At 38.9% G+C, this 26,440-nt stretch overlaps 5 protein-coding genes across 5 annotated transcripts; 3 read left to right on the forward strand and 2 right to left on the reverse strand.

The window, feature by feature from the left end:
- Positions 1-418: 418 nt before the first annotated feature.
- LOC103950696 (protein CANDIDATE G-PROTEIN COUPLED RECEPTOR 7) lies at positions 419-2,108 on the forward strand. The gene has a single exon (XM_009361921.3). The coding sequence runs from the start codon at positions 532-534 to the stop codon at positions 1,849-1,851; it is 1,320 nt and encodes a 439-aa protein (XP_009360196.1). The 5' UTR covers positions 419-531; the 3' UTR covers positions 1,852-2,108.
- A 4,074-nt stretch (positions 2,109-6,182) lies between these two features.
- Positions 6,183-7,961, forward strand: LOC125479782 (protein BRANCHLESS TRICHOME). Its single transcript, XM_048589770.1, has one exon. The coding sequence runs from the start codon at positions 6,427-6,429 to the stop codon at positions 7,495-7,497; it is 1,071 nt and encodes a 356-aa protein (XP_048445727.1). The 5' UTR covers positions 6,183-6,426; the 3' UTR covers positions 7,498-7,961.
- Positions 7,962-14,076: 6,115 nt separating this feature from the next.
- On the forward strand, positions 14,077-16,803 carry LOC103950698 (growth-regulating factor 8). The gene is made up of 4 exons (XM_009361922.3): positions 14,077-14,730; positions 14,872-15,036; positions 15,293-15,626; positions 16,100-16,803. Exons 1-4 carry the CDS (start codon positions 14,361-14,363, stop codon positions 16,695-16,697), a joined length of 1,467 nt encoding a protein of 488 aa, XP_009360197.1. The 5' UTR covers positions 14,077-14,360; the 3' UTR covers positions 16,698-16,803.
- Positions 16,804-18,096: 1,293 nt separating this feature from the next.
- On the reverse strand, positions 18,097-20,842 carry LOC103950697 (protein IQ-DOMAIN 17-like). Its single transcript, XM_048589212.1, has 5 exons — positions 20,429-20,842; positions 20,038-20,319; positions 19,443-19,691; positions 19,165-19,284; positions 18,097-18,942 (listed from the first exon to the last, which is right to left on the reverse strand). The coding sequence occupies exons 1-5, from the start codon at positions 20,555-20,557 to the stop codon at positions 18,163-18,165; spliced, it is 1,560 nt and encodes a 519-aa protein (XP_048445169.1). The 5' UTR covers positions 20,558-20,842; the 3' UTR covers positions 18,097-18,162.
- A 3,836-nt stretch (positions 20,843-24,678) lies between these two features.
- On the reverse strand, positions 24,679-25,982 carry LOC125479784 (uncharacterized protein At5g39865-like). Its single transcript, XM_048589776.1, has one exon. It carries the CDS (start codon positions 25,866-25,868, stop codon positions 24,882-24,884), a length of 987 nt encoding a protein of 328 aa, XP_048445733.1. The 5' UTR covers positions 25,869-25,982; the 3' UTR covers positions 24,679-24,881.
- Positions 25,983-26,440: the final 458 nt, after the last annotated feature.

Below are 26,440 nucleotides of genomic sequence, written 5' to 3' on the forward strand. Positions count from 1 at the left end.
ATGCAAACTTTCATGTCACGTGATAAAATGACTGACACATTATTGAATCAAAACATAACAAGGTGTTATAAATTTAATTATAATAAAAAAAAAATTTGTGCTACTATGTTTTAACTGACAATGCATGTTGTTTATCTTACCATACCACCGCAGCAAAAAATCTAAACCAATCGTAATTGAAATAAAATCTCAACAATCACAAATATGGTAAACCAAACAATAATACATCCCCAACTCAAAGTTAATCTCCAACTTAAAACAAATAAATCAGACCAACCATGGCAACAAAGTAAATTGCAATTAAACAAAAAAACCCCAACAAAAAAAGAAAAATAGAATCTCATCCAAAACACAAAAAAGGAAAAAGAAAAAGAAAAGGAAAAAGAAGCAACCTTCATATTTTATAGCGCGAGTCGGGTAGTCGGTAGTTACAACGAAACACCCCCAGAACCTCCTATCTTCTTCTCCACACGAAGATTAAATCTCAGCACTTCACACTGAGAGTTGCAATCCCAGATCCGACCCTAAACGATGTCGTCCACCCCTCGCCAATTCCCCCTCCTCCTCTCTCTCCTCGCTTTCTTCTCTTTCTGCTCCGCCGAGATCCGATTCTCCTCGATCCGATCCGACTGGCGCCAAATCATCCCCTTCGACGAGTTCGGGTTCACCCACAAGGGCCGCCTGGAGCTCAACGTCTCCAAAATCGCCCTTGCGGATCTTCCCAGCGGGGATCCGGACCTCTCCAAAGTCGGGTTCTTTCTCTGCACCCGCGACTCCTGGATCCACGTCTTCCAGCAGCTCGAGGAGGGCGAAATCCGCTGCGCCCTCGATTCCACCCTCGTCAAGCCCGTCTACACCTTCAAATCCCTCAACGGCGGCGATCAATTCTCCACCGTCTTCTCCGAGACCGACGCCGATCAGTACACCCTCCTCTTCGCCAACTGCCTCCAGCCGCTCAAGGTCTCCATGGACGTCAAATCGGCCGCGTACAACCTCGAGGGGAAGAACAACGACCGCCGCGATTACCTCTCGGCCGGTAAAACGATTCTCCCTAGGGTTTACTTCCTGTTATCTTTAGTCTACGCATCTCTGGCCGGACTTTGGGTTTTCGTTCTGTACAAAAAACGACTCACCGTTTTTAGAATCCATTTCTTTATGCTCGCTGTTGTAATTCTCAAGGCGTTTAACTTGCTGTGTGAGGCGGAGGACAAGTCATATATTAAGCGCACCGGTAGCGCTCACGGCTGGGATGTGTTGTTCTATATCTTTAGCTTCTTAAAGGGTGTCACTTTGTTTACTTTGATTGTTTTGATCGGAACCGGGTGGTCGTTTTTGAAACCCTTTTTGCAAGACAAGGAGAAGAAGGTTTTGATGATTGTGATTCCGCTTCAGGTGATAGCCAACATTGCCCAGGTTGTGATTGATGAGACCGGGCCCTTCGGGCAGGATTGGGTTACTTGGAAGCAGGTTTTTCTGCTTGTTGATGTTATTTGCTGCTGCGCTGTGTTGTTCCCGATTGTGTGGTCTATTAAAAACTTGAGAGAGGCGGCCAGGACCGATGGGAAGGCTGCGGTGAATTTGATGAAGTTGACTCTGTTCAGGCAGTACTACATTGTAGTTATATGCTACATTTACTTCACAAGAGTTGTGGTTTATGCATTGGAGACCATCACATCATACCGGTACCTTTGGACCAGTGTGGTTGCCGCAGAGTTGGCCACGCTTGCTTTCTATGTGTTTACAGGGTACAAGTTCAAGCCGGAGGCACACAATCCGTACTTTGTGATCGATGATGAGGAGGAAGAGGCTGCAGCTGAGCAGCTGAAGCTTGAGGATGAGTTTGAATTGTGATTTTATTGTAGAGAAGACTCCATGATCCAATTGGGAAGGCCGAGGTAGAGTATCGTTCATTACAGTGGAATATAGTTTGTGTTTCATGTTGTTTACCGTCTGTTTTTCCTTATAATTGAAGTTAGTAGTTAGTAGGATAATGTCACACCCTCGTCATTTTTTCTGTGAATCGAAGAATATGTGTAACTACCGAAAGATAATGTCTGGCATGAATTTTTGCATAAAGGGTGCGTGATTCCCTCATATTGTTTATCGAATTCTACTTTTAAGGTGCCCTTTGATTCTGCATAAATTTGGTTCGTGGTGGAGTTACTTCTGCAGAGTGTGGTAGCTTTCTTGTGGTAGAGAAGGGATATAGAAAACAGAAGAAACATGATCAATCTAACTCTTAAGCTTAATGCAAGAGAGTAGAGATAGTAAACTGCAAGTAGCGAGATACAAGTGGTGATTAATTCTAAACTGTGATTTCTTTAAGCGGATTAGAAATACGTAAAACAATCTCTAGCACGTCGCTAAACTTACTCTGATCAAGACGAAAGAAGGCATCCCCTGACTGTCTTTTTACAAAGCATGATGAATCTAGGTTATAGTTAGTGAGTAACTTAGCTACGACACTTAAATTTCTGTTTTATAAGTTCATGTATGATACACAAATGTTCTGCTAGTGAACTGCAAAATTGATACGAGTTAGTAGTGAAAAACGTAATTTGCGTTGTGGCCAGTGTTTAAAATGTACTGGTATCAGTGAAAATATCGATGTGTATATGGATGGATATATTGAATGTAGATATTGATATCCATTGTTTTCAATGGAAATGATGGAAATTTAAAATGGAATTTTAGGGATGCTGAAACATTGGTTTGGACGAAATATAATAGATTCTTTGATATTTAACAGATATATCAGAAATATCAACGATATCTATATATTTTAGCTTAAATTTAAAAGTTTGTCCGATTTGAGGTGATGTTTAAACTTCATCCCCATTACTATACCTTTTTCGGTTTCATATCGAAAAAAAGTAAACCACGGGTTGTGTCTACGCTACATTGCTAGAAGTGTGATTCTCTCACTTTTCCAAAACCCTATTTTTTTCTCAGTAAGGTTGGGATGACATATTTGCATCAGTCCACTTAGAATTTGAGAAGAAACGTCTCTTTTTTTTTTCTCTTTTTTAAGTTTCACAATGAGCTAGCAATAATGGGGTTCAAATTTGCCTTTGGCAAGAATTGAACTTGAGGCTTCTCACTTATAAGTGAAGAGGAATACCACTAAACCATAGTACTAAATGGCTCTTAGAAACCTGTTAGATGGCATGTTTCATCTAGTTTATTACAAAGCGATATTATTACTCTAAACTTGATCAGTTGAAGTTGAAAGTTTTAAACCCGAAACGCAATAAAATTGAAAAGAAAAGCTCTATCCACCAAACAATCCATCGGCAACTTGTGAACTCGTTCATGTTCGCCCGTGGTGCCTAGTTTGACTTTTGGATTTATAAAAAAAAAAAAAAAAAAAGATAATAATAATCAATTCGTAATTGCATTTCCTTGTCGTGCAGTCATTTCGGAGAAGTTGCCGCTTTGTATTATACGCAAAAGTAGACATGTCCAATGCACCGTAGCAGCACACTTATCTTGACCATTTCATCAAGTGCCAATTTAGTTTTATCTTTTCGGAAATTCCAAGTATTTAGATGGAATTAAGGACAAAGACCAAATCAAATGAACAAGAAAAAATCTTGTTGGTTTGGTCATCAATTTTTGATAGGTGCATCGACCTGCTTAGCAGTTAGCAGGTCAATTTTTATGAGTCGGTTGGTGATCGTTTTCGTATAGTGGGTTCAGTCGGATCTAGTGATTGGGCCTCCAGCTCTGTAGGAATTAGTGTGCTCCTCAAGCCCAATAAGGGTTAGCTACAAGCCCAATTTCCCCCTCCCGATTGATTGGTTGTCCAAACATACGTCTTGTTTCGTTACGATGAAAGGGAATCGAGCCTCGATCTAATTTAATCGCAACTCATTTTCCATGTTTCATCACCACCTGGGCTAGCTAATCCCACTGACTTCCCAAATGGAATGTTTGCACAATTAGGGCTTCCATATCTAAATATTTACACTTCAAAAACATCATCGTTCACTCGTCCGTTATTGTTCTACGAATGAGAAATTAGAATAATAAAAGTGCATCATGACTATTTTGGACTTCTGAGTAATAGCTCCTGCCAAACTTCGACTTATTTATAACTAGATTTCTATTAGGAGTTTTTTTTTTTTTTTTCCCTTCCTAAAAAACAAGGAATTTTACACAAAATTTCTAGGATCCAACAAGTATGTGCACTAAACGACCAAAATAATTGAGTAATAATTGGAATTTAGAAGCCATTTAGTATTACGGTCTAGTGGTATTCCTGTTCACTTGTAAGTGAGAGATCTTAAGTTTGATTCTCGTAAAAGGAGAATTTGAACGACATTATTAGTAACTTATTGTGAGCCTAAGCTCACCCCCTTCCCCTTAGTACAAATAATATCGTTTGTTAAAAAAAAAAATGAATTTAGGAATATAAGGCATGTGAATGTGATAGTCCTAAAATAGAGCATGTGGGTTGCTCCTTAGATTTCATTGCTTTAAGGAAAACAAATAGAACATGGGTATTTTTCTAACCGCCTATAAATAATTGAGAGATGGTTCTCTAAATCCTAACTTTTTCTAGGATATTTTCTAAGTGCATGTGCAAGAACATGTCTATTCATTGCCATTTCATGGTCATGATATTTAATCGAAGTCTTAGTAGGCAAAGAAACACCTGAAAAATATGCTTTCAAAACTCCCCATTATCCTTTTCAAATTTGGATTAAGACGGAAAAACTTACATATCGTGAATTAGTAATTTAGTTACATGAAGAGAGATATGTCCAATTGTAACATACAACAAATAAAACATATGTTGGGAGTTGATTGTAGAGCAAATCATGACAAGTAAAACAACAAAATTCAACCCGTGCTTATTTGGGCTCCGACCTCTGATTTGGACCGCATACGTTGCTCCAACCTTTATTGTCTTGGTGTCCTTGTTAAAATCTCTTGCATATGGGTAAAGTTGAAGTGGGGTTCTAAGGGGGACCGATATAACCAAGTTTCGAAGGTGCATTGTACAATTTTTCTATGGGTGGTACTATCTACATATCTTATTAAATTTTTAAGTGTCAAATCGAATGAAGTAAATATAATTAATGAACATAAATTAACAGAGAATGTATGAAAGATAAAACAGAGTGTCGCTAGCAGCACTTTTTTTTATGAGTAGTCTATCTTGTCATCTAAGTGTTACGTCGGGAGTAATCAAATAATATAGTTAGTTTTTTATGAACCAGTGGAGGGGGCCATGCATCGAGAAAACAAACAACACAAAGGAGACCAACCATGTGGAGCTTGTAGAATGAATAGAGATGAGATTTTCCATTAACTTTCTCTACTCGTCGAATATACAACTCTGTTTTTTATTAATTTTACTATTATTATGGGGAGGTAAGGGGGAGAGTTCGAAAGTATTACAATAATTTAGGAATTAGAAGAGTTTTGAACCTAAAATGCATGAGAAAAAATCCAAACACTTTATCTACTAAGATATTAGATCAAATACATATCGAATATACAACTCGATTAAGAATTTAAGTGATGAGATGAGTGTTCGTGTCATGACCATCGATTCGTCCTGTGGAATTCCCAACTAAGTAACTTTGTGTATGATTGAAACAGAGACTCAGTTAATTTGGTGATGCTAAATTGCTATGAGACTTCATTCAATTGTGTTGACCATTAGGACAGCCTATGGCTGGCATGTTGGTGGCCTCATTAATTACATTCCACCACTAATTTAAGTCACTCCAAGTCCAAAAGAGAGGTGATCCATCAATAAGGAGAGAGAGACCAATTCAAGGACAAGTTTTATCCCGTGCGGTTATGATATTATCACGTAATAACTATTTATGTCGTAATATACGAATCTGTTTACTTGTTTTTGGATGAATCCAGGGTATCCCCTAAGCGAGGACTAATCCCTCGAGCCGGGTCGGACCTCATTCGGAGGGCAAGCTCTTCCAATGATGGTTGTTCCATTCACAAGGTTCGAACTCGAGACCTGCTTAAGAAGAACAAGCTCCTTACCACTTAAACCACCAAGCATTAGTCGAATCTGTTTACTTTCGTTACATCATAAATTTATGAAATATCAATTATATCGTTCACTTGTATTATTATATGTAAACTAGCAACACTATGTGGCAGTACGGACATGGTAGATAATTTTTTTTTTTCCAATTTAAGGTCACCTCAAGCATGGTATTGATGAGTGGGAGGTGCATGTGATCTGGTATAATTTTTTTTCTTTGAAACAACACAATCCATCCACATCTCCAAAGCAACTTCCCTCCAAAGATCAAATGGGCCTACCCCAATTGCTTTCCTGGCTGAGATAGTCCCCATTAGAAGAAAAATAAAGAGAAAGGTAAAAAGAAAGCAGCAGCAAAGAAAGGGATTTGAGAAGGAAAAAGACTACACACAAAAGAAGAAGATATGGAGAAGATGTTCATGATGATGAGCACCAATAGTACTCCTCCTCCTAGCCCAGGAAATACCAGAAATATTGAAATCACCACCTCCGCTTTCCCTACCTGGAAACTGTACGAAAACCCTTTTTATAATTCTCAAAAACCCCATCAAAATCCTCCCCTACAACCACAAAACCAGCAGCAGCAATGCCAAGACTTTAGCAACAAGCAACCGCAACAACAAGTTCATCATTGCCTGCACCTCCCCATCTCCGCCCGCAAGCTCGCCGCTTCCTTCTGGGATCTCACCTTCTTCAAGCCGGTAATGGAGTCCGAGATGGATTACACGCGAGCCCAGATCATCGAAATGAAAGCCGAGCTCGAGTACCAGCGTAAGGCGCGGAAGAAGTTGGAGAGCTCGAACAAGAGGTTGGCCAAGGAGTTGGGGGAGGAGAGGAGGGCGAGAGAAGCGATCGAGAGGGTTTGCGAGGAGCTTGCTAGAGAGATTTCTTTCGGGAAGTCGGAGATCACGAAGATGAGGAAAGAGATAGAGGAGGAGAGGAAAATGCTTCGAATGGCGGAGGTGCTGAGGGAGGAGAGAGTTCAGATGAAGCTCGCCGAGGCGAGACTTCTGTTCGAAGAGAAGGTGTTAGAGTTGGAGGGGTGTAAACAAATGCTGTGTGCCGCCGAGAACTCACATTTCAAGATCAAACATAAAAATGAGGTTGTTAACGTTGCTAGTTTGGATAGTTCCAGTGAAAAGTCTGGGGCTTTTTGTGGTGATAGGAACAATGATTCTGTTTCCAGTTTTTCTACTGCAACTTCAAGGGAAGTGCTTTTGGGTGAAAAAGCAGCTTTCAGTGAAAACAGCGGTGGGTTTTCATCCATGGCGGTTCAGAAAAGAGCCTCACCAGAACCAGAAAATCCTCACATAAAGAGAGGGATCAAGGGGTTTGTTGAATTCCCAAGAGTTGTCAGAGCAATTGGATCAAAAAGTAGGCATTGGGGCACAAAGCTTGAGTGCCAAAAAGCTCAGCTCAGAATTCTTATGAAGCAAAAGAGCCCGATTAGATCCAATAGTTTCATTATTAGTTGAAAGATCGTAATGTGAATTGGAAAATGCGTTAAAATGATCATTTTTCAAATTTTAATTGTTTGAATGATCAATTTTTTGCTCTCTATATCGTTGATCAATTCAGCAATTAAAATTTGATTTCTAATTATTTTACGTCATTTTTCATGTTAGTTTATTTTTTTAATTTTTTTTTTTTTTTATGTGGATTGTTGAAAGAGTGGTATGATTTTTGTGGTTATTGCACATTTTTGTGTATGATGAAATTAATCAGAAAAAGTCTTGCTTTGGATCTGATCAAGGCTTTAAATTAAAAATTTTGACTTTATTCTAAATCTGTGATGCTTTTGACTTGTCAGAATACATGCACATGCTTCATTTTTCAGTCCACTCAAGTGAGTGTATTTTTTAGTTTTGAATACACCTACACATGCACATGCTTCTTCTTCTTCTTCTTCTTTTTTCACTTGAGATTCTGGATTTTTAGTACATAAATAATTAGATGGTTTGTAAAACAGATTATGTGGAAATGTTTTGGGTCTCTATTTGGAGGTGGATTTAGGAGATGATCAATTTAGGAGACTGGAAAATGCCGGAGGGTTGCATGAACAGTTGGTTTCCTTCCCAAAAAGGACCACACATGCCTTTATCTACAAGGAAAGGACCACACATGGTATATGACATGCCCAAAAATTTCAGATCATATCTACTTGGTCCATAGTGAGGTTGGACCATGATATAGAAATGTCAACAACCCACATTTGCTATAAAAACCCGACAATAGTCAGTAACATTAGTTGCATAAAATAAGGATGTATAAAAGATCTAATAGTGATAATCAGGTGAGTAAAGACATATTAGTGGCTAATGAGACGGGTAAAAAAGATATCAATGATTAATGAGAGTATTCGACATGGCTAGGCCTTTTTATTTTTAAATAGAGAAAGATTAGATGAGATTAACTCTTCGTCAATGGTCACGTGCGATGCGAGGCACCTACCCTCCCTTGAAGGGGTGAGGACCATTACACCCGGAAACCCACCGCCCATCCCTCCTCTACCTTGTATACAACTAGTATCAGTGATTATTGTCAATTTTACATATAGAAGTAACAACTAGATATATTAATGTTCATGCTTATAGTGCAGCACATGAGGGTTGATCTTTGTTAGATTATCATTTTGGGAAGAGAAGATTCTTTGATGTTTAGAGAAGATTACCATCCAATTAAACAACTTTGTGGGAAACAGAAAAGGTATAACATATATGATTTAAAACCATTCACTTTGCCACTTGAGAAGAATGCAATCATTAACCGAATTTGTGATGGTATTACACCCTGGAAGCTCTGCACAAAATTGTTTCTATTTAGAGGGTCCATAACTGTTAGGAAGACTAAACCAGGTTAATACAAAGATAGAGAAATGCTAAGGAGATTTTTTTAAAGTTCGATTTTTTATAGACTTTCTGTCACCTCAAAGTTTAACGTCAATTTTTGTGTCAGCATTTAAAATTCTCATCTAGTACATGTATGATTAAGATGAACCGCTAAAGAATGCTACATACCTTCTCCTTTGTAATTTTCCATTTTACCTTCCTTTTTTTTTTCTTTTTTTTTTTTTAATCAAACGATAATATTTGTTAGATTATATATTAGGATAGGAAGCCAACGGGATTCGAACCCACAACGTGGTGTAAGAGCGATATTTCTCTTAACCACTGTGGTAGAGGGCCACTTGCCGTTTTACCTTCTCATTTTTAATCTGCAAAGCTGTTCATTTTTTTGGGATTATCTTTAAAGGATCATTGCTATGTAATCAAAACACAAAGCTCGTATGTTTAATAGATAACAGGTAAAGGGATAAACAATTTTCTATCAGGTTTAAGTTTCACAAAGATGGTTTTTTTGAGATAAGACGGTTTTTATCAGTAAACCACGTTGTATAATGAGAATACCAAAAAGAAGATACAAGTTCTTCAAAAAAATAAAAAATAAAAAGAAGATACAAGTTCTTCAAAAAAATAAAAAATAAAAAGAAGATACAATAGAAGGTAACTATCATTCCCGAATTAGCAAACAATTTATAAAGCATTAAACAAATGAAAGGATTTTTAGTCTAATTGTAAGACGGACGTAAGATATTATCAATTCACACGTGTTAATTATTATTTTTATGTAAATTTATTATCAACATTTATCATAAATTTATGAGATATCAATTATGTCGTTTAACACGGGAATTAATAATAATATCTAAACAAGATAGACGAGTATTTTTCGATCACATTGTGCAACAAGCAATTCACCGTCTAAAATCATGAGATTACAAATTTAGGATCTCTAGGTCTAAAAGCAAGAAATACAAAAACAAGTACTGGTTCTACACTGCATGAATCTTATCCTTTGAAATCATCAGAAATGGTACTGCGTACGACTCCTTGTCCATATTACTCTCTTCTCATCTCTTCAGTCTTCAAGGTAGTACCGTGGACATGAAAATGTACTTTGAAATCAGCTTCAAGATTTTTACCCTACCATGATATTTGACAAGGCTGCCAAAGTAATTGTAATCTTTAATTCAGCCCTTCATGTTACACCAAGGTACTCTATATATGTACCCATATAATATTTTTCTTGGCCACAATGTTTCACTCTGATTCTCACTTACTTGGCAAAAAATTTCTATATATATTAGGAGAAATTTTTAGGTAGGGTCAACTGTGTTAAGTCACCAATCCGCTCAAGACACATAATGGCAAATCCTTGCATTCAAGCTCCCCAAAATGGGCTTGTGTAAGATATGATTCCTTCTTGTGTGTGTCTTTAACGGATGAGTGACGTAGAATGAGTAGATATATTCAAGAATCTCTCATAAATTTGGTCCCATTTGGTCGAACCACTTGGATAGCATTGGATTGTGATTTGATCATTCGATAAGACTAATTGGAATCTAACTAGACTTATCATGTGTCTTTGACACTCAAGTCTCAGTTAGGGAACAAATTGGCCATTTTTTTCGAACATTAGTCCAATATACGAGTTCTGTCCACAATCTTTGTGACACAAGTGGCCATACCCAAGAATCTCTTCTAAATTAGATCACATTGGAGGTCCTTGGATAATAATGAATTGAGCTTTAAGTATTGGATACGACTAATTGAAATCCGACTATACTTATTATGTATCGTCAACACTCAATTCTTAAGTAGGGACAATTGGACCTCATTTTCTCAAACCTTAATCCGAAATACAAGGCCAGTCCACAATCCTTACTCGTGCAACTAAACATCGACCATGACACTAGTAAACTCACTAATCACAAATCCGAGAGACAAAGACATGAATGATTTGGGCTCCACCCAGATATATAAACAACATATCAGACATAACCAAACTACCCAAAACTTATTAATTATTCACACCATCACATTAAACTTTTATGCATCATTTTTGGGTAGAGAGAACGAAAGGTTTCAAATCAATGTGTTGCATAAGTTATAAAACATTCCCTAAACCAATTTGCTAAATTAAATGTCTCAACATTTGTGGGGTCTAAATTAATAGGGCGAGTGAGATGGGCGAACGTCAATTAACCATGGCGAAGTTGGTTACTGCATCAACATCTCACCAGCCCTTTTCCTTTCAAAATCTCCAATAATTCTTGAAGCGAAAGATTTTTCAGTGTGTTTGGAATACGGCACGAAACACTACATGCACGTGACTTGATGCTTCCCAATGCTTGACATATGTTAACGGCGGGATATGATGCCGTCAAGCTTACGTTAGAGTCTCAACGTGTCAGTTGTACAAAATGACAGACTACCAATGAGAGCCTTGCTTCTGCACTAAAAATATTTTGACTCGTTTCTCTAGAAGTAGTCAATGCTTACGGTCTGCTATCGAACAAATTGAAATATATAAAAAGAGAAATGCTAGGAAAATTTTCAATGAATTTTCTATCAACCCGCATCTTTACATTAATTTTTGTGACAATATTATAAAATATTATGCAAAAAAATATAAAATGACATAGTGTTCATGAGATATTTCACTTTTTAAGAGAGTCTTCTTAATATTTTTCAAATTAAAAATTTAAATCTAATTGAAAGTTTTACAGAAAGGTAATATTAGGGATACTAAATTTGTAGATAAAATTTACAAACTAAATGATGTGCAACTAATAGGAATGATCACGTTTATCAATACTAAAGTAATAATTCAATCATCAACTTACATGTTATTTAGTTTATAAAATTTTATTTACAAATTTATTCTTCCTAACATTATAAAAAATGACAATTGTCTTCTCTTTCAAAATATCAACATTCATATATTTTTTGAACTACAAAATTCCAATAATTTTTAGTGAAGTTGAACAATATCCAAGGAATTGTAGCACAATTCCGTTGGACGCTGTCATCATAAATAGTTGGTGGAACAACAGCGGAGGCGGATTTAGATTTACCGAATGTATGTAATCTTATCTTAATAGCCCCTTGTTGCGATTTAAATTCGTGTGCATGTAGTCTAATAACTTGATGGAAAAAATATTGGATTTCTACCTATGCGTTTTGCATTCGAAATTCTCTGCTTTTCTAAATTAATGTAAAATTTTCAAGTTTTCTCTCGTTCTCTTAATAATAATAATAATAATTTTTCCATATATAATTTTTTTTTAAACAAGCACCTATACTGAATTATTCTAAATTACAAGGAGAAATGTCACATCCCGACCCGGGACGGATCACTTCCCGGGTCCGCTCCACCACCATAGCACGATATTGTCCGCTTTGGGCTTACCATTCATTCACGGTTTTGTTTTTGGGAACTCACACGAGAACTTTCCGATGGGTCACCCATCCTGGGATTGCTCTCGAGCACTTCTCGCTTAACTTCGGAGTTCCTACAGAACCCGAAGCCAGTAAGCTCCCAAAAGGCCTCGTGTTAGGTAGAGATGGGAATATACATATAAGGATCACTCCCCTGGGCGATGTGGGATGTCACAATCCACCCCCCTTAGGGGCCCGACGTCCACGTCGGCACACATGCGACCAGGGTTAGGCTCTGATACCAAATTGTTACATCCCCGCCCGGGGCGGATCATTTCCCGGGCCCGCTCCACCACCGTAGCACGATATTGTCCGCTTTGGGCTTACCATTCCCTCACGGTTTTGTTTTTGGGAACTCACACGAGAACTTCCCGATGGGTCACCCATCCTGGGATTGCTCTCGAGCACTTCTCGCTTAACTTCGGAGTTCCTACAGAACCCGAAGCCAGTGAGCTCCCAAAAGGCCTCATGTTAGGTAGAGATGGGAATATACATATAAGGATCACTCCCCTGGGCGATGTGGAATGTCACAATCCACCCCCCTTAGGGGCCCGACGTCCACACACGCGACCAGGGTTAGGCTCTGATACCAAATTGTCACATCCCCGCCCGGGGCGGATCACTTCCCGGGCCCGCTCCACCACCGTAGCACGATATTGTCCGCTTTGGCTTACCATTCCCTCACGGTTTTGTTTTTGGGAACTCACGAGCAACTTCCCAGTGGGTCACCCATCATGGGATTGCTCTAACTCCCTTCTCGCTTAACTTCGGAGTTCCTACGGAACCCGAAGCCAGTGAGCTCCCAAAAGGCCTCGTGCTAGGTAGGGATGGGAATATACATTTAAGGATTACTCCCATGGGAGATGTAGGATGTCACAGAAAGATGTGAAACATTTTTTTTAATATAAGTCTCCTACCACACGTTAATAGCATATTAATGCACCTCTTATGGAGTTTTAGTATCGCATAAGGCAGTAACATACTTTTAATATTAAAGTAAAGTCGGCCCAAAGAATGCATCTGGTGAAGTCCTTACTTGGTTTGAAGGTTTCAAACCTTTGTTCGCTTTTCACTAGACTATCCGTTTCGAATTAAAAATATATTTATATTAAGAGTCAGGATGTAGGTTAAGCGACACGTGTCATATATAATAAATTGATATCGAACTCGTTATCAATAAAATTCGAATATAAAACCTCATACTTACAAATAAACGAAGAAGAAACAACTATTTAAAATAAATGAAAACTAATGAAAAGAATTTGAAAACTTTGAGTTTTAATCAAAATGACAAAAAAGTTTTGTAAGTGAATAGTATCATAAGTGACTTTTTAAAGTAAAAATGTTATTTTCGTTAAAAATTTTTTAAAATAATTAATGTTGAAAAGAACACACTATTGTAGCTAATTAATTTTTTTCAAGTGGTGCCCTCTATTTATGGGAGTAGGATTCTTTTTTTTCTTTTTTTCTCTTCCCTTCTATTTGAATGGTTACGATTAAGTTACGTCTACATCTTATATTAATTTTTTATAGAATAAAAAATATAAAATAAATAATATAAAAGGAGAAGATGGATAAAAAAAAGGAAAGAATCATTTTCCTTTTTATGGCCAAATATTGGGACCTATAATCCCCTACTTTTAGAAACTTAACACTGTTAGATTAGACGTGAAGTAAACGTTATGTGCCACGGTGAGAGAGAGAGAGATGTTGTTCTGGGTTTGTTGCCAGCTGCTTGTACTAGTTTTGTCCTTATTCATAGGAGGAAGTAATGTTGGAAACTTGGGAAGCAAAGCCCAACACATGGCTAAAAATGGCGGCACCGCCACACCCTAGCAAACCCCCCACAACACCACCACACTCGCACCCACAGAAGAGAGAGAGAGAGAGAGAGAGAGAGAGAGAGAGAGAGGTAAAGCTAGCGTGGGTTGTAATTAAGGCCATTTTCCTTTTTGGAGTTTTGTGGGGTTGAACATTGAAGGGGAAGGCAGTGAGAAAAACTCAGAAAAGGTGCCCTTTTTTATTTCAATTTTTTGAGTTTTTTTTAATACCAAATCATGGGAAAAAGAAATGGGTTTGCTGAGAAGGGAGCAGCAGCAGAAACAGAGTGGCTGGGTTTGATGATGCAAAACACCCAGCAAACCCAACAAACCCAGCAATCATTTCCTCGGAAGAAGACGATGACGGCGATGCATCATCATCCTCATCATCATGATCCTCTGCTTGCCAGTGCAGGAAGAGAAGCTTGTGGGGTTTGGGATAACAGTCCTGGTGCTGGTGGTGGACCTTTGTTTTGCAACACAAGCAATCCAGTCCCGAGTTGTCCGACTGAATTATACAATCCTGTCGGTTCTGATTTTGTCCTCCCAAAGTCTCTGCAGCACCATCTGCCTGGCTCTGATCACACCTTGGCTTTCAGTTCCTCAGGTAAAGTTCCCACCTTTATTTCTTAAAAAAAAAATAACAAAGATTCCATACTTGATGAACAGTTTTGTTATTTTCTGGTCCTTTTTCTGTTGGGTTTTTTAAATTTTAAATTTTTTATATGAAATTTTTGAATTTGAATAGGTGGAATGGTGAATGTGAGACTCCCTTTTACAGCAGCTCAAAGGGAAGAGCTTGAGAGACAGACAATGATTTACAAGTACATGATGGACTCGTCCCCTGTCCCTTCCCAATTACTTTTACCAACTTCCAAGAACACATCAAATGTCCCTCGTTTGTTCCCAAATTGTAAATCTTTCTCCTTGTTTTTTTCATCTTTTGGAATTTTTCAACAATACACTGGAGTATTGCATATTTCGGCACTTAGAGCCCTTACATTCAACCCGTAGATTGGATCCAACGGCTCTAAGTGCCCGTGAACTCCGATGGATTTGTAGGCAGACTCCATCGTTAGGTCTATTTTAACAACGTTTGTGTTCCTTGTCTTAAAAATACAAAAAAAACCATTCCTTTGTTTTACTTTGTTATTGGGTTTTTTGTTTAGTGGTGAAGGGTTCACTGGAGTTGGGGATTTCTGGGAGCTCGGATCCGGAGCCATGGAGGTGCAAAAGAACTGATGGAAAAAAATGGAGGTGTTCCAGAGATGTAGCTCCGGATCTGAAGTACTGTGAGAGACACGCTCACAAGACCAGGAACCGTTCAAGAAAGCCTGTGGAATCCCAAACCCCAAACCCCAACTTCCTCACCAACAACAACAACATGAGAAGTCCTACGTCTAATTTTTTCAGACAAAGCAACATCACCAACCGGCAAAGTTCATATTCTAGCAACATGGTTCCTTGTGCTGCCGCTGCTGCTGGATCACATGTCCAACCCAGGTGGGTTTGGTTTTGGGTTAGGTTAGGTTTGGATTCAATTTTTTAATGCTATGAAACATAGGACCAAAACTCATTAATTCGGCTGTATTTTATTGCCTTGTTCTTATCCGTTCCCTATTAATGTGCACAGGATGTCACTGTAGCATAACAGTATTTCAAGCAATTAGTCACTACAATGTGTTTTAACATTTTCACTTGGCATTGCTTAATTGGCTTGTAATACTGTACCATCCCATGACAGAAAGTTGTTTCTAGAGAAACACCTACAACAAGATGCCACTGCAGCGGTATTTAAATTCTATCAATCACTGCTATGTGTTTTAACTTTTCTACTTGGCATCGCATAAATGAATTGTGATACTGCTACAGTGACATCTCGTTGCAGAGAAGTTCTTCTCATGTGATGTGGTTCTTGCTTGGATGTTTCCTTTGTTTTGTGTAATAAATGAGGTTTTTGTCCTTGACCATGGAAGGTCCTTGGCTTGGTTCATGAATGGGGAAGCCCCAGCTGTGGGTGGCTCAAACCAAGAGTGGGGGCAAATGATGCAATTCAAGCTGGGCCTAAAGAGCAGCAGTCACAACTACACAAAGCCTACTAACACAGATGTGGATGTTCCAAGGCAACAAACTGAAAGCTCACTGAATTTGCACACAGATTACAGAGGTGAAATCCAAGGCGTGCAAATTCAACAGACAAGGCATTTCATTGATGCATGGTCAACATCAACATCAGCAGAGAGAGAAGAAGATAGAGTTTTTGTTTCTCCAAACCAGAAGCTGCCCTTTTCATCTCTCACTCTATCAATGTCTGGAGGGGAAGGAAGCAATGAAGAGAGGGAAAATACCCAAATGGGCCTTGGGGTTTTGGGGGAAGAGAGGGATAGTGTTGGGGGTTTGAAGTCCCAGTGGATGAACCCTATGTCATGGACGATGGGGTCACCACCTGGTGGACCATTGGCTGAAGCTTTGTGCCTTGGCATTGCTGGTGGTTCTAATGGCTACAACAGCGGCTCCACCATCTGGAAGAGCTCTAGTGGAGATGCTAGGCAAGAATTTGATTTGACTAACTGAGGAGGGCAGTGATGGTTTGTTTTCACTTAAATGTTTGAAGTTCTAACTTTTGTGTCTGACTCTTGAGGTTGATCATGAATGGGAGAATAGTTACTGTTTTAGTTGATTTTGTTGCCTGCATACTATGCCATTATGTTCTAGATTTTAGAACATCCTAAAACGAAAATGTTGAACTCTTAAACTAAACTACTCACTAGTGTACGAATCAATAACAGTAGAGAGATAAGAACGAGAACGTACCCACGAAGATTGAGTTTCACTCAACGTCGCGGCAATTTGTCCAACTTGCTTAACTCATACCTTGTTCAGACGTGAAAGAGATAATGGCAAGACTCACGATGCAGATTGCACATGTTCTAAACCTCGTATTCTACAAAACTTATATTCAGCCTTGAGAAACATTTGGTGCTGAAGAATTTCAGAGGCTAAACAACCTAACTCAGAATCAGCATCGACAAATGATGACGATGATCCGCTAACAATTACAACTATCAGCTTCTTCCTCACCCTACTCTCACTTGAACTCAACTTGCAAATTCTCAGAATCTACCAAAACTTGTGACACTTAAAAACTAGGAAGAAAAAGAGATGGGTGAGAGGCCAGCCTCTCTGCCTACCTGCATCCGTATGATGTGTGGGGCTGGGCCAGCATCACAACATGATTGAATACTCCTTTTCTAGTTCAAACATTATTTGAGTTGTAAATTCCAAATATATTTTGTAATAGTCTACTTTAAAAAAAAAAATGATATAATAAACAACTTTAATTTACAAGGAGTATACGAGCTTGGATGCATGAACGGGCAAACTACTTTAACCAACCAGTCGAACCAATTTTGCTTGTAATAATATTTCACTTTAGGCTTGTACCATGATGTATCATTTTGAGTTGTATATAACTTTCCCAAAAAATTAACCTTATGGGACGTCTCAAAATCACCATTTTCATCCTTTTTTTAGTCATTAAATTCCCTTGCAACCTCCTATTGTAATTAGCCCACAAAATGAATCAAAAATTCAGTTAGGATTTCAAATCTCCTACATTTTCTCCTTTTTGAACCCAAATTCCAAAATCCATTTGAGTATTCTTCACTTTGTTCATTGGTCTCTTTGGTAATCTTTGTTCCTTGGTTTCTATCCCATTGAAGAGTAAGGGATTGCATCCTACATCGATTGTCAAAGCAATGATACCGATGTGGGATAAAGGAAATTTTCTATGGTGCTTCGAAGTACTCCATACTTCGGATTTTTCATGTTATAATTTTTGAAAATTTCAGAAGTCAAGATTTAATAGTTTAAACAATCTGAAATATCCTATACTCCGAAGCATCATAAATTTTTTCAATAAAAACCTCCTCTCATTGCTAGAACATTACAGAACAGAGAAAAAAGCATCTCATCCAACCAAACCAATAATAAAATTTCCATTCCAGTTCCAAACCAGACAACAAATTAAAAACTAGGTTCACCACAGATCAGTGGTTGAACATGGAGAAATCTCTCCCCCTAGGGTATTGGCGTACGACGACAAGTTCTGCCTCCCATAGTAGTCATTATTTTGTACACTCTTGAAGCTAGGACTTCTCAAGTTCTGGCTAAAGCTACTACAATCAATGCCAACACAATCATGCTGTTGTGGCTCAGCCGAGACAGGGTACAAAAGGCGCTTCTTGGCTGAACCGCTGCCTCTTTCTCTCTCGGGTGTAGAAGGCCTTGTTTTTGGTGTGCTAAGCGATCGAGCCTTGGCCTTTGCGGATTCAGTAGAAGCCATGTAATTTGGTGTTCCAGAACGGCACATTGCACCCCTGAAGCTGCAATAAGCATTGGTGCCTGATAAGCTTGGTGTGTGTGCAGCTGATGAACAATAGTAATTTTCCTCTTTCGGGCATCTTGGACTCGCCGTCCTCACTTTCAGAGCTTTTGGTTTTGAAGGAGAGGGTGTTGCAGGCGAGAGATGATTCATGTACTGTGATTTGTGCAGGGGTGAAGCTGAAGCAATGGCGTAGGAGGCCGGCTGCTTTTGATGTTGCGAATGTGACGATGAAATTGGGACATTTGAAGATGTGCATGAGGAAGGCCTTGAATTCGTATCGATCTCAACTGTTTTTATGGAGTCCCTTTTGTCAATTGAAGCTCGGCTTCTGTTCTCAAATTGCTTCGTGGCCATCCATCTTTCTAGCCATCTTGTTCTCTCTTCTAGCTCTGCATCATTCCCTGCAGACGGGTTCCTCCCAGGCCTCCATATCTTCAATTAGGCATCAAAGTACTAAAGACATTAGCTTGTTAGACAGAAACTTACATGCATGCACGTGACGGTGTCCTAAACCAATCACCAACTTTCTGACATGGCATTGTATGATTAGCTTGGGATAACGCCTGCCATCTCATTTCGAGAAAAATTTTCTTCTAAAACAAACACACAAGCACTAAAAGAACCATATATTTGAGTGATGGAAAATTGATCAACCTGATGAGAGAAAGCATAAGCCAGAGCCTTTTCACGTTTTAAAGCAGCTTCCTTTCTACTATGCAATACGGGTTCAAGCCCTTCGTCCCAATAGTCCTCACCAAGACTTTTCTCCCTAGACTGCTTGACGTAGCGGAATAGAAGAACGAGGAATTAGACAAGCACCGGAAACTAGTAACTGAGAAAACCCTCGAGTTTTATCGAAATCAAGCAAAAGCACGAAAATAAAATTCATATTATTATGCTAAAAAGGTGAAGAGGTAGCAGCTGCTGCATACTATTGACTTTCTGTCACGAATGTCCCGAAGATATCTGGATTCCCACAAGTGAAGGTCTGTTTCAGCAAACATGGAGTTTCGACCGGCGTCATGCGAAAGCCTTGATCTTTCGTTGCGAACCTGATCTTGTACTCGAACCAGAGCTTGCATGCATTTCAGTGTCAGGTTTGCTTGCTTCCTAACGTTATGACCTCTCACTAAAGCTTGAAGCTTTACCAGCCCCTTGAGTGCATGTAGAGCTCTCCTTGCCTTCAGTCAAAAACCACATTTGCAATATGTAAAAAAAAATTCAAATAACGACCATAACCTCTGTAAGTAATCACATCTCCATATTGTGCTCTATTGTTGTGTTTTAGGACTGGTTTGGGACTGCTTTGATAAGAATCACTTTTGTTCATAGCGGTTTTGCTAAAAGTACTACGTTGAAATTTTTATCGAAAATCCAAGTGCGTCTTAAAAAGGACTTGGGAGTTCATTCTGATGAAACAGTTTCAAACATTTTCTTCTAAACGCCGTCAAAAGTGTATTTGTTGTTAAAAAGTGATTTTGGCCTTTTCCTAAGCAATCTTGAACATGCTCTTAGTAAGTTACTTACCAAGTAACCTCTGAATGCTGTTTGAATGAGTGTAGCAGCATAGTGTTCTCTAGCAAAGTTATTCGGTTCAGTGAGCCGAACAATTTCTACTGCCGCTTGGGCAGTAGCCACTGCTGCTTCAGCCACAGCTGCAGTTGCTGCGACCACAGCAATTGCATGCCGTTGCTCAGCATCCAAAACAGGACTCACAGGCGCACTTGCATCTACAGTCACTGTCCTTGCTTCACATTGTTGAACATGAAGAGTAGGCTTCCGGAAAAGCCACCTTCTCTTTTCTCTCTTCTGTACACAAACCAAACATTGAGTACTCAAAAAGTAAAAAAAAAAAAAAACATAGATTAGAATAGTTTATAATATCGTCTTATGAAAAAATCGTATGCAATATTGTTACCTTTTCTTCCTCTTCTGGTTCATGTTCATCTCTTCTTCTGCTACTTTTTGGCTGATCGTAATCTTTAGTGGGAGACCTGAACGCCCTTTTCACTATAGTCAGCCATGAAGTACCACTCTTCTTTCCCATTTGAGTGTTTGAGCAAAATTTTCCAGCATCACATGAATTTAAGCTGAGGAAGGCAAAAGAAGAAGGTGAAGTTGGTAGAGAGAGAGAGAGGGGTTTGTTTGGTTACATGCAATGCAGGAATCAAAGTACGAGCTCTGAGGTCTCCAATATATTGTAAAAATCGACGGTTCTTTTTTTCATTTTTTTTTTTTTTGTGGCATGCGAAACATTATAAAACAAAAATGGAGGGGAGGTGTCAGATATTGTAAAAAACAATGCAATAAGTAATAAGGTTTGAGAAAGAGTGGACACAACGGCGAGAGGGAGAGGTTTCAATGTAGGAAGAAGAATCCAAAGCATCCTAGCTAGGGCTTCTTTGATTGATCAATGGCTTTAAATTTCACTGACGAAAATCTAATGGTTTCACGTGACATGGACAACTAAGGGAAGAGAGAGAGAGATTTACAGTGAGAGAATGTGGCCAAATGTGAGTTTTGTTGTTATATTGCATCTTACCTTTGCATGCATTCGAAGTCCTCGAAGACCACCAACTCTGCTCGTATTCATGGGTAAAAGCAAACAGAGTGGGGCTTCATTTTCCCAGTAAGCTCAGTCAAACTAGTTTGGTAGGGTTTCTCCTTTCGTCAATTTTTTGTTTAGGTTAATTTTACTTGCTCAAGTAAAACACATTCAATCAGACAGTGGACCAGAACTCTCCCTTTCTTTGCATGAAAATAACTACGAAGCATGTGAATTTCTACTAGTTTTTCTGAGATTAAATGGGAAAAATTACCAGTAACTAGTTCCATACAAATCTTCAAAATCTATGCGGACCCAATATGTGTAGTAGTGTCAGTGTCACGTCATATTTACACCTTGATAATGGCTAGGCCAGACTCAAATTAAAAGCTGCTTGTACATGTTGAAGAGAGGTTGAACTCAAAACATCTCTATTGGTATTTTAAGTCAAATTATGCAATATCTTGCATTTTAATTTTTCTCGTATGATATTTTATAATTAGTTTGAAATACTTTCATAGTAATTTTTCCCTTGCATGAAAATTCTTCTTTAAATGCGGTTTTACTACCAAGATTTTTTTGAAATGGGAATGAAACTTAAATGCATCATAGATTAATAAATTTCAAGGGTCAAAATGTGTTCAAGATCTATCCTAGAAAGGCTGACTTTGTATTAGAGAAATCGAACCCTTAACTATTATAAATAAATAAGAGAATAACATTTCATTATTTGACGTCCGTTTATCTCGCTCTACTGCTCTATTTTGATTTGAAGGATACTCTTTAATAAGCTTCCAACAGAGGATAAACTAAACGATGAGGTATTTTTTAGTACTTATCTGCCAATTATGTTGCCGTAACTCTAAATCCGTTGATCACATATTTTTTAGCTATGGGTTTGCACAACGTCCTTGGTTTTGATTTGATGCTCAATTTGGCATTGTTCTTCCGTTATTGGCTTGTTTTCGGATTTTTAGCTCTCTTTTATGTCGAAATGGTTTCCTCCACATCTTCGAAGTGTTTGGTTGGCTGCAGGGTTTTTCTTGCTAATGCCTATTTGGAAGATGTGAAATAAAATGAAGTTTGAAAGCAAGTTCCCTTCATTTTTATGTATATGTTGTTCTACTTTTGCTTGGATTAGGGAGCTGGGGACTTTCTCTCGTCGTCATGTACGCAAAGTTTTAGACAAGCAATCTCTCTTGGATTTCGACTTAACTTACGTAATGGCCTTCCCATTCTTTGACATCCTCCTCCGTATAATTGGGTTAAAACTTAAAAGTGAATACAAATGGGCTGCTAAGGGTAACCCTGCCATGCAGCTTGTGGTGGGGCCTTTCTTGTATAATGAAATGTAAGGTTTATGGCCCTTTACTAATGTAACTTCTTTTAATATCCCCCTAACTAATGTAACTTCTTTTTTTTCGTTATCAATAAAATCTCTCTTTTAAAGTCAAAATTTTCTTATAAAAAATAAAGAATAGAAAAATGATAAACAAAAAAGAGAATAAGGGATTCATCATAATCAACCCTTTATTAATCTTGTGTGGAGCTTTTTCTCCATCAACTTCCTTACTGGTTTTCTCTAGGCAGACGGAAGAATCATCTATAGGAACTGGAAATATTAACCACCCCCAATTTCAGAAATGTTTTCTTCGTGTTTTGGATTTGATTGTGGAAATTATTGAAGGATTTTCTAATATTATGACCTTTGGTGGATTATGTAGGCTTATACAAATAGAAATCACATGAGCAATACCCTTTTGTCCTCCTATGCTCTTTTTTTTTCTTTTTAATTTGTTTTAGCCTCTAGACTAAATAAATAAAAGAGAATTAGTGGACAAAAACACGAGGAGGGATGCAGAAGGAGAAAATCTGAGCGTGAAGATTTACTACCATTAACGATAAAGTGGGTTACAAGACAGACCAAACTTTGCCAAACCTTGCAACTGAAACTAAACAGTCGCATGTGAAAATTTTGAGCCTACTTCCGATTCAACACGCAAATTTTACCCCTTCACAATCGTTGTGATTCACCCTGGATAATGAGAATATCCTTTCCTGGCATCCACTTCAATCCTCGGTGAAACTTCAAACAGAAAACAGTAAAGAAAGTGAAAAAGCTGCAGAAAAGTACATATTCGCCAACTCACGTCACCCTTTTTCAGGACCAAAGTTTCACAGAAAAAGTAGAGGCCTCTAAAACACTTTATGCTTAGGAATGATATGTTCATTATTCCTCAAGCAAATGTAAACATTCATGATGCAATCGGAGTTCCACCTACTCACCGTAAACTGATATTTTTTTTTCTTTTTTTTTTTTTTTCTGGAGAACAAAGCAGTCTAAGCAAAGTTTAAGCTTGATACCACTGGTTTATGTCAATCTAATTTAGAAGGTTTTCCGCCACTTATGTCGTTCCTTGATAGTCTTAGAGCACTTCCATCCCATGAATGTACCCTAGGTTATTGGGCAATCAAATTGTATTTTAGTTAATGACACGTGACGTGACGAAATTGGTTAAAAAGCATATCTAAAATTAAAAATAAAATTATCTTTTGTCATTTTATAATAAAAAATATTTTAAACCAATAGTCTGTTCTATTCAATTTAGGGATGGAGATGCACTTAAGCAGTTATAGTAAAGGTAGTAATTGTCCTGCTCAATAGCCTAATTGCTTGGGCAATTTGGTAGGGGTGGAAGTGCTATTAAAGATTGATCCCTCTCTTCCACTAACATGCTAGATTGCCAGTTAAACCACTTTGCATAATTTGGATGGGAAGATATGGACAAGCTTTTGGACAATTATTTTCTTGAGAAGAATACAAAAGAAGAGAAGGGAAATGACAAGTCGGCATTGACTAAGTTTGTGTTTAAAGGTGTTTTAAAGATTCTGTACGTTCTCTCACGGTCGGTACTTCCCTGGACTGAAGAACTGTTTTAGTTTCTCCACTGATAAACCAGCGGACTCTTCGCCACAAACTTGTGGCAGCCACGAAGCATCAGCATTCTCCATATATTCTTCAAATCCATGCGTTGAACTCTATCATGGTACAACAGTTCTCAAACAATTGAAGGGTAACTACTAGTTTAACCCTGTACTAACATAGTAAATCTTTCATTCATCGCACTGGATTTTCTGAAAATCGTTACAACTAGCCATCTGAAAGATAAGCGAAACTAAGACATCACTAACTATGCAACTGGTGTGCCTATGTTCTCCACATTCAACGAAAGGCGACTAATTCCGGAGATTAAAGTGAGTTCCAAAGAATCTGTAATTTATTGTACCAACTGCAGCACCATTGAAGACTGGTTTTTTGGTTTTTTTTTCTTTTATCAGAAGACTCTTAAGTGTTCGTTTGGTGCCTAAGATTGGATAACTCGCTCTATTTAAAATATGTTGTAAGAAGAAATAAAGAAACATTGTCTAAGTTACAGGTATAAGATGGATTAGAAAGAATAAGTTTCCCTCATGTCTAATCTCTTCTAATCCCTCAAATGAAAACCACTCACCTCTACAGCCCTCGACTTTAATGAGTTATCAAATCCAATCTTAGACACCAATCAGTCCAGAAGATTAGTATAACTTCACAGAAAACAACTACACCAGCAAATCAATACATCTTCACAAATCAAAAGCAGATATATATATATATATATAAGTTATATAACTATCAACATAAAAACAAGAGAGTAGAGTACAGAATTAGAAGCCTTTGGTTTCCATCAGAAACTCAAAAGAAGCCCCAACTTTAAGATAGAAGAAAATGCTTAAACACAATTTCGACACGAAAACAGAGATCTTTGCATCTCTTGTTCTTCACCATTCAGCTACAAATTGGGCAAAGCACCAGCCCATTCTCATTACACTCAGGACACCTCGTCACCACCGTCGTCCCCTTCCGCTGCCCCGCCACATCATCATTCACCATCAGCACCATCTTTGAACTCCCATTGCACTGGAAGCAGGGCAAGAACCTTGCCTCCCCACACCCTTCACACACTGACCCAGCTTTTTTCTTTGGACACCCAGCAAGAATCTCACCCAGCAAACCCTCCTCCAAAATCTTCAGCACCTCCTCAGAGCCGCCTATATATCTCCCCTTCACAAACACCCGCGGCGGCACCGCCGCCTCCTTCCCTTTCCCCTTCATCAAGTCGCTCAACTCTTCTCTGAACCCGCGATCCATTGACACGTCACGCTCGACAATCATCACCCCGAGGCCTTCTATCTCTGCCCGGACGGCGTTGCACTCCTCAAAAGTCCGCCGCACTCCTCGCAGCGTCGTCGTGTAGACAACGACTTTGTTTTCTCCGCCCGGCGGGCATGTTTTCTCGAACCGGTCAAGTGGGTCCTTCTTGTTGTTCACCCGGAAGACCCTTTCGTACGGAGATTTGAGAATTGCGCGATTCGGGTTGGAGTTTTCTTTATCGAGGGTTTTTGGGTCTAAGAAAACGAACGGTTTGGGCGGCGGAAGCGGCGAGAATCTGAAACTGTCGGCGTCCAGCCCGTCCATAAGCTCCCATGAGTTAATGACTTCCGGGTCGGAAGGCAGCGGTCTCGGGTCGGACAAGAGCGACTTGGGTTCGGACTCGAGCGACTTGGGCTGGGACAAGGGGCTCGGGAAAATGGACCCGAGAGTGAATCGAGAAGGGGGTGTCGACGGAGTGGTGGGCGCAGGCAGCGGCGGGTCGAGAGTAAGGAGGCCGTAGGTGGAGGAAGTCAGCGAGACGATGTGGTGGCTCAGCGCGGAGCTGCCGAGTTGGGAGAACTCGTCGTTGTGGTTGAAGAGATTAGAAGAAGCACAACCCATGTTCTCGTTTCAGGAATTGCGAGCTTCGATTGCTAACTGTGAAGTGGCGGAGGAGTGAGACTTTTTTTTGGAGTCGAATTTAATGTTTTTTTTCTAAATTTGGAAGGAATTAAAGAACTTTTTTATATAATTTTGAAATGGGGATTTTGTGGCACATGAGATTTGAGCGCTAAAATTTGATTCAAATTTATTGTGCATGGGTGTTACGAAGACGGAGAGCGGTGCCAATTATTGCGTTACAGCGTTAGGAGGACTGCGTTTCCTTTCCTTTGCTTTCCTTTCCTTTCCAGTCAAAAGGTTTTCGGCTTCCACAACTTTAGAGTTTTAGACAATGGGCCTTCTGGTTTCTAATAATCTAATTTCTACAGTCCATCACCATTTCTGTTTACATGAATCGGCCCAAAGGTTCATTGTCTCTTCATAGGCCTTATTCATCCAACGGGTCATTTGCTCACGTACGAGTCACTGTCATCAGTTGATGGACATGGAGTTGTTGACACTATAGTGTACGTGAATGACATTGTTAGTATTCTAACATGCTATGTTATGTTATGCTGTTATGCTGTTCAATA

The sequence above is a fragment of a genome, unplaced genomic scaffold (genome assembly GCF_019419815.1).
Source record: "Pyrus x bretschneideri cultivar Hongxiangsu unplaced genomic scaffold, Pyrus_bretschneideri_v1 Contig3, whole genome shotgun sequence".
Taxonomy (NCBI): Eukaryota; Viridiplantae; Streptophyta; class Magnoliopsida; order Rosales; family Rosaceae; genus Pyrus; species Pyrus x bretschneideri.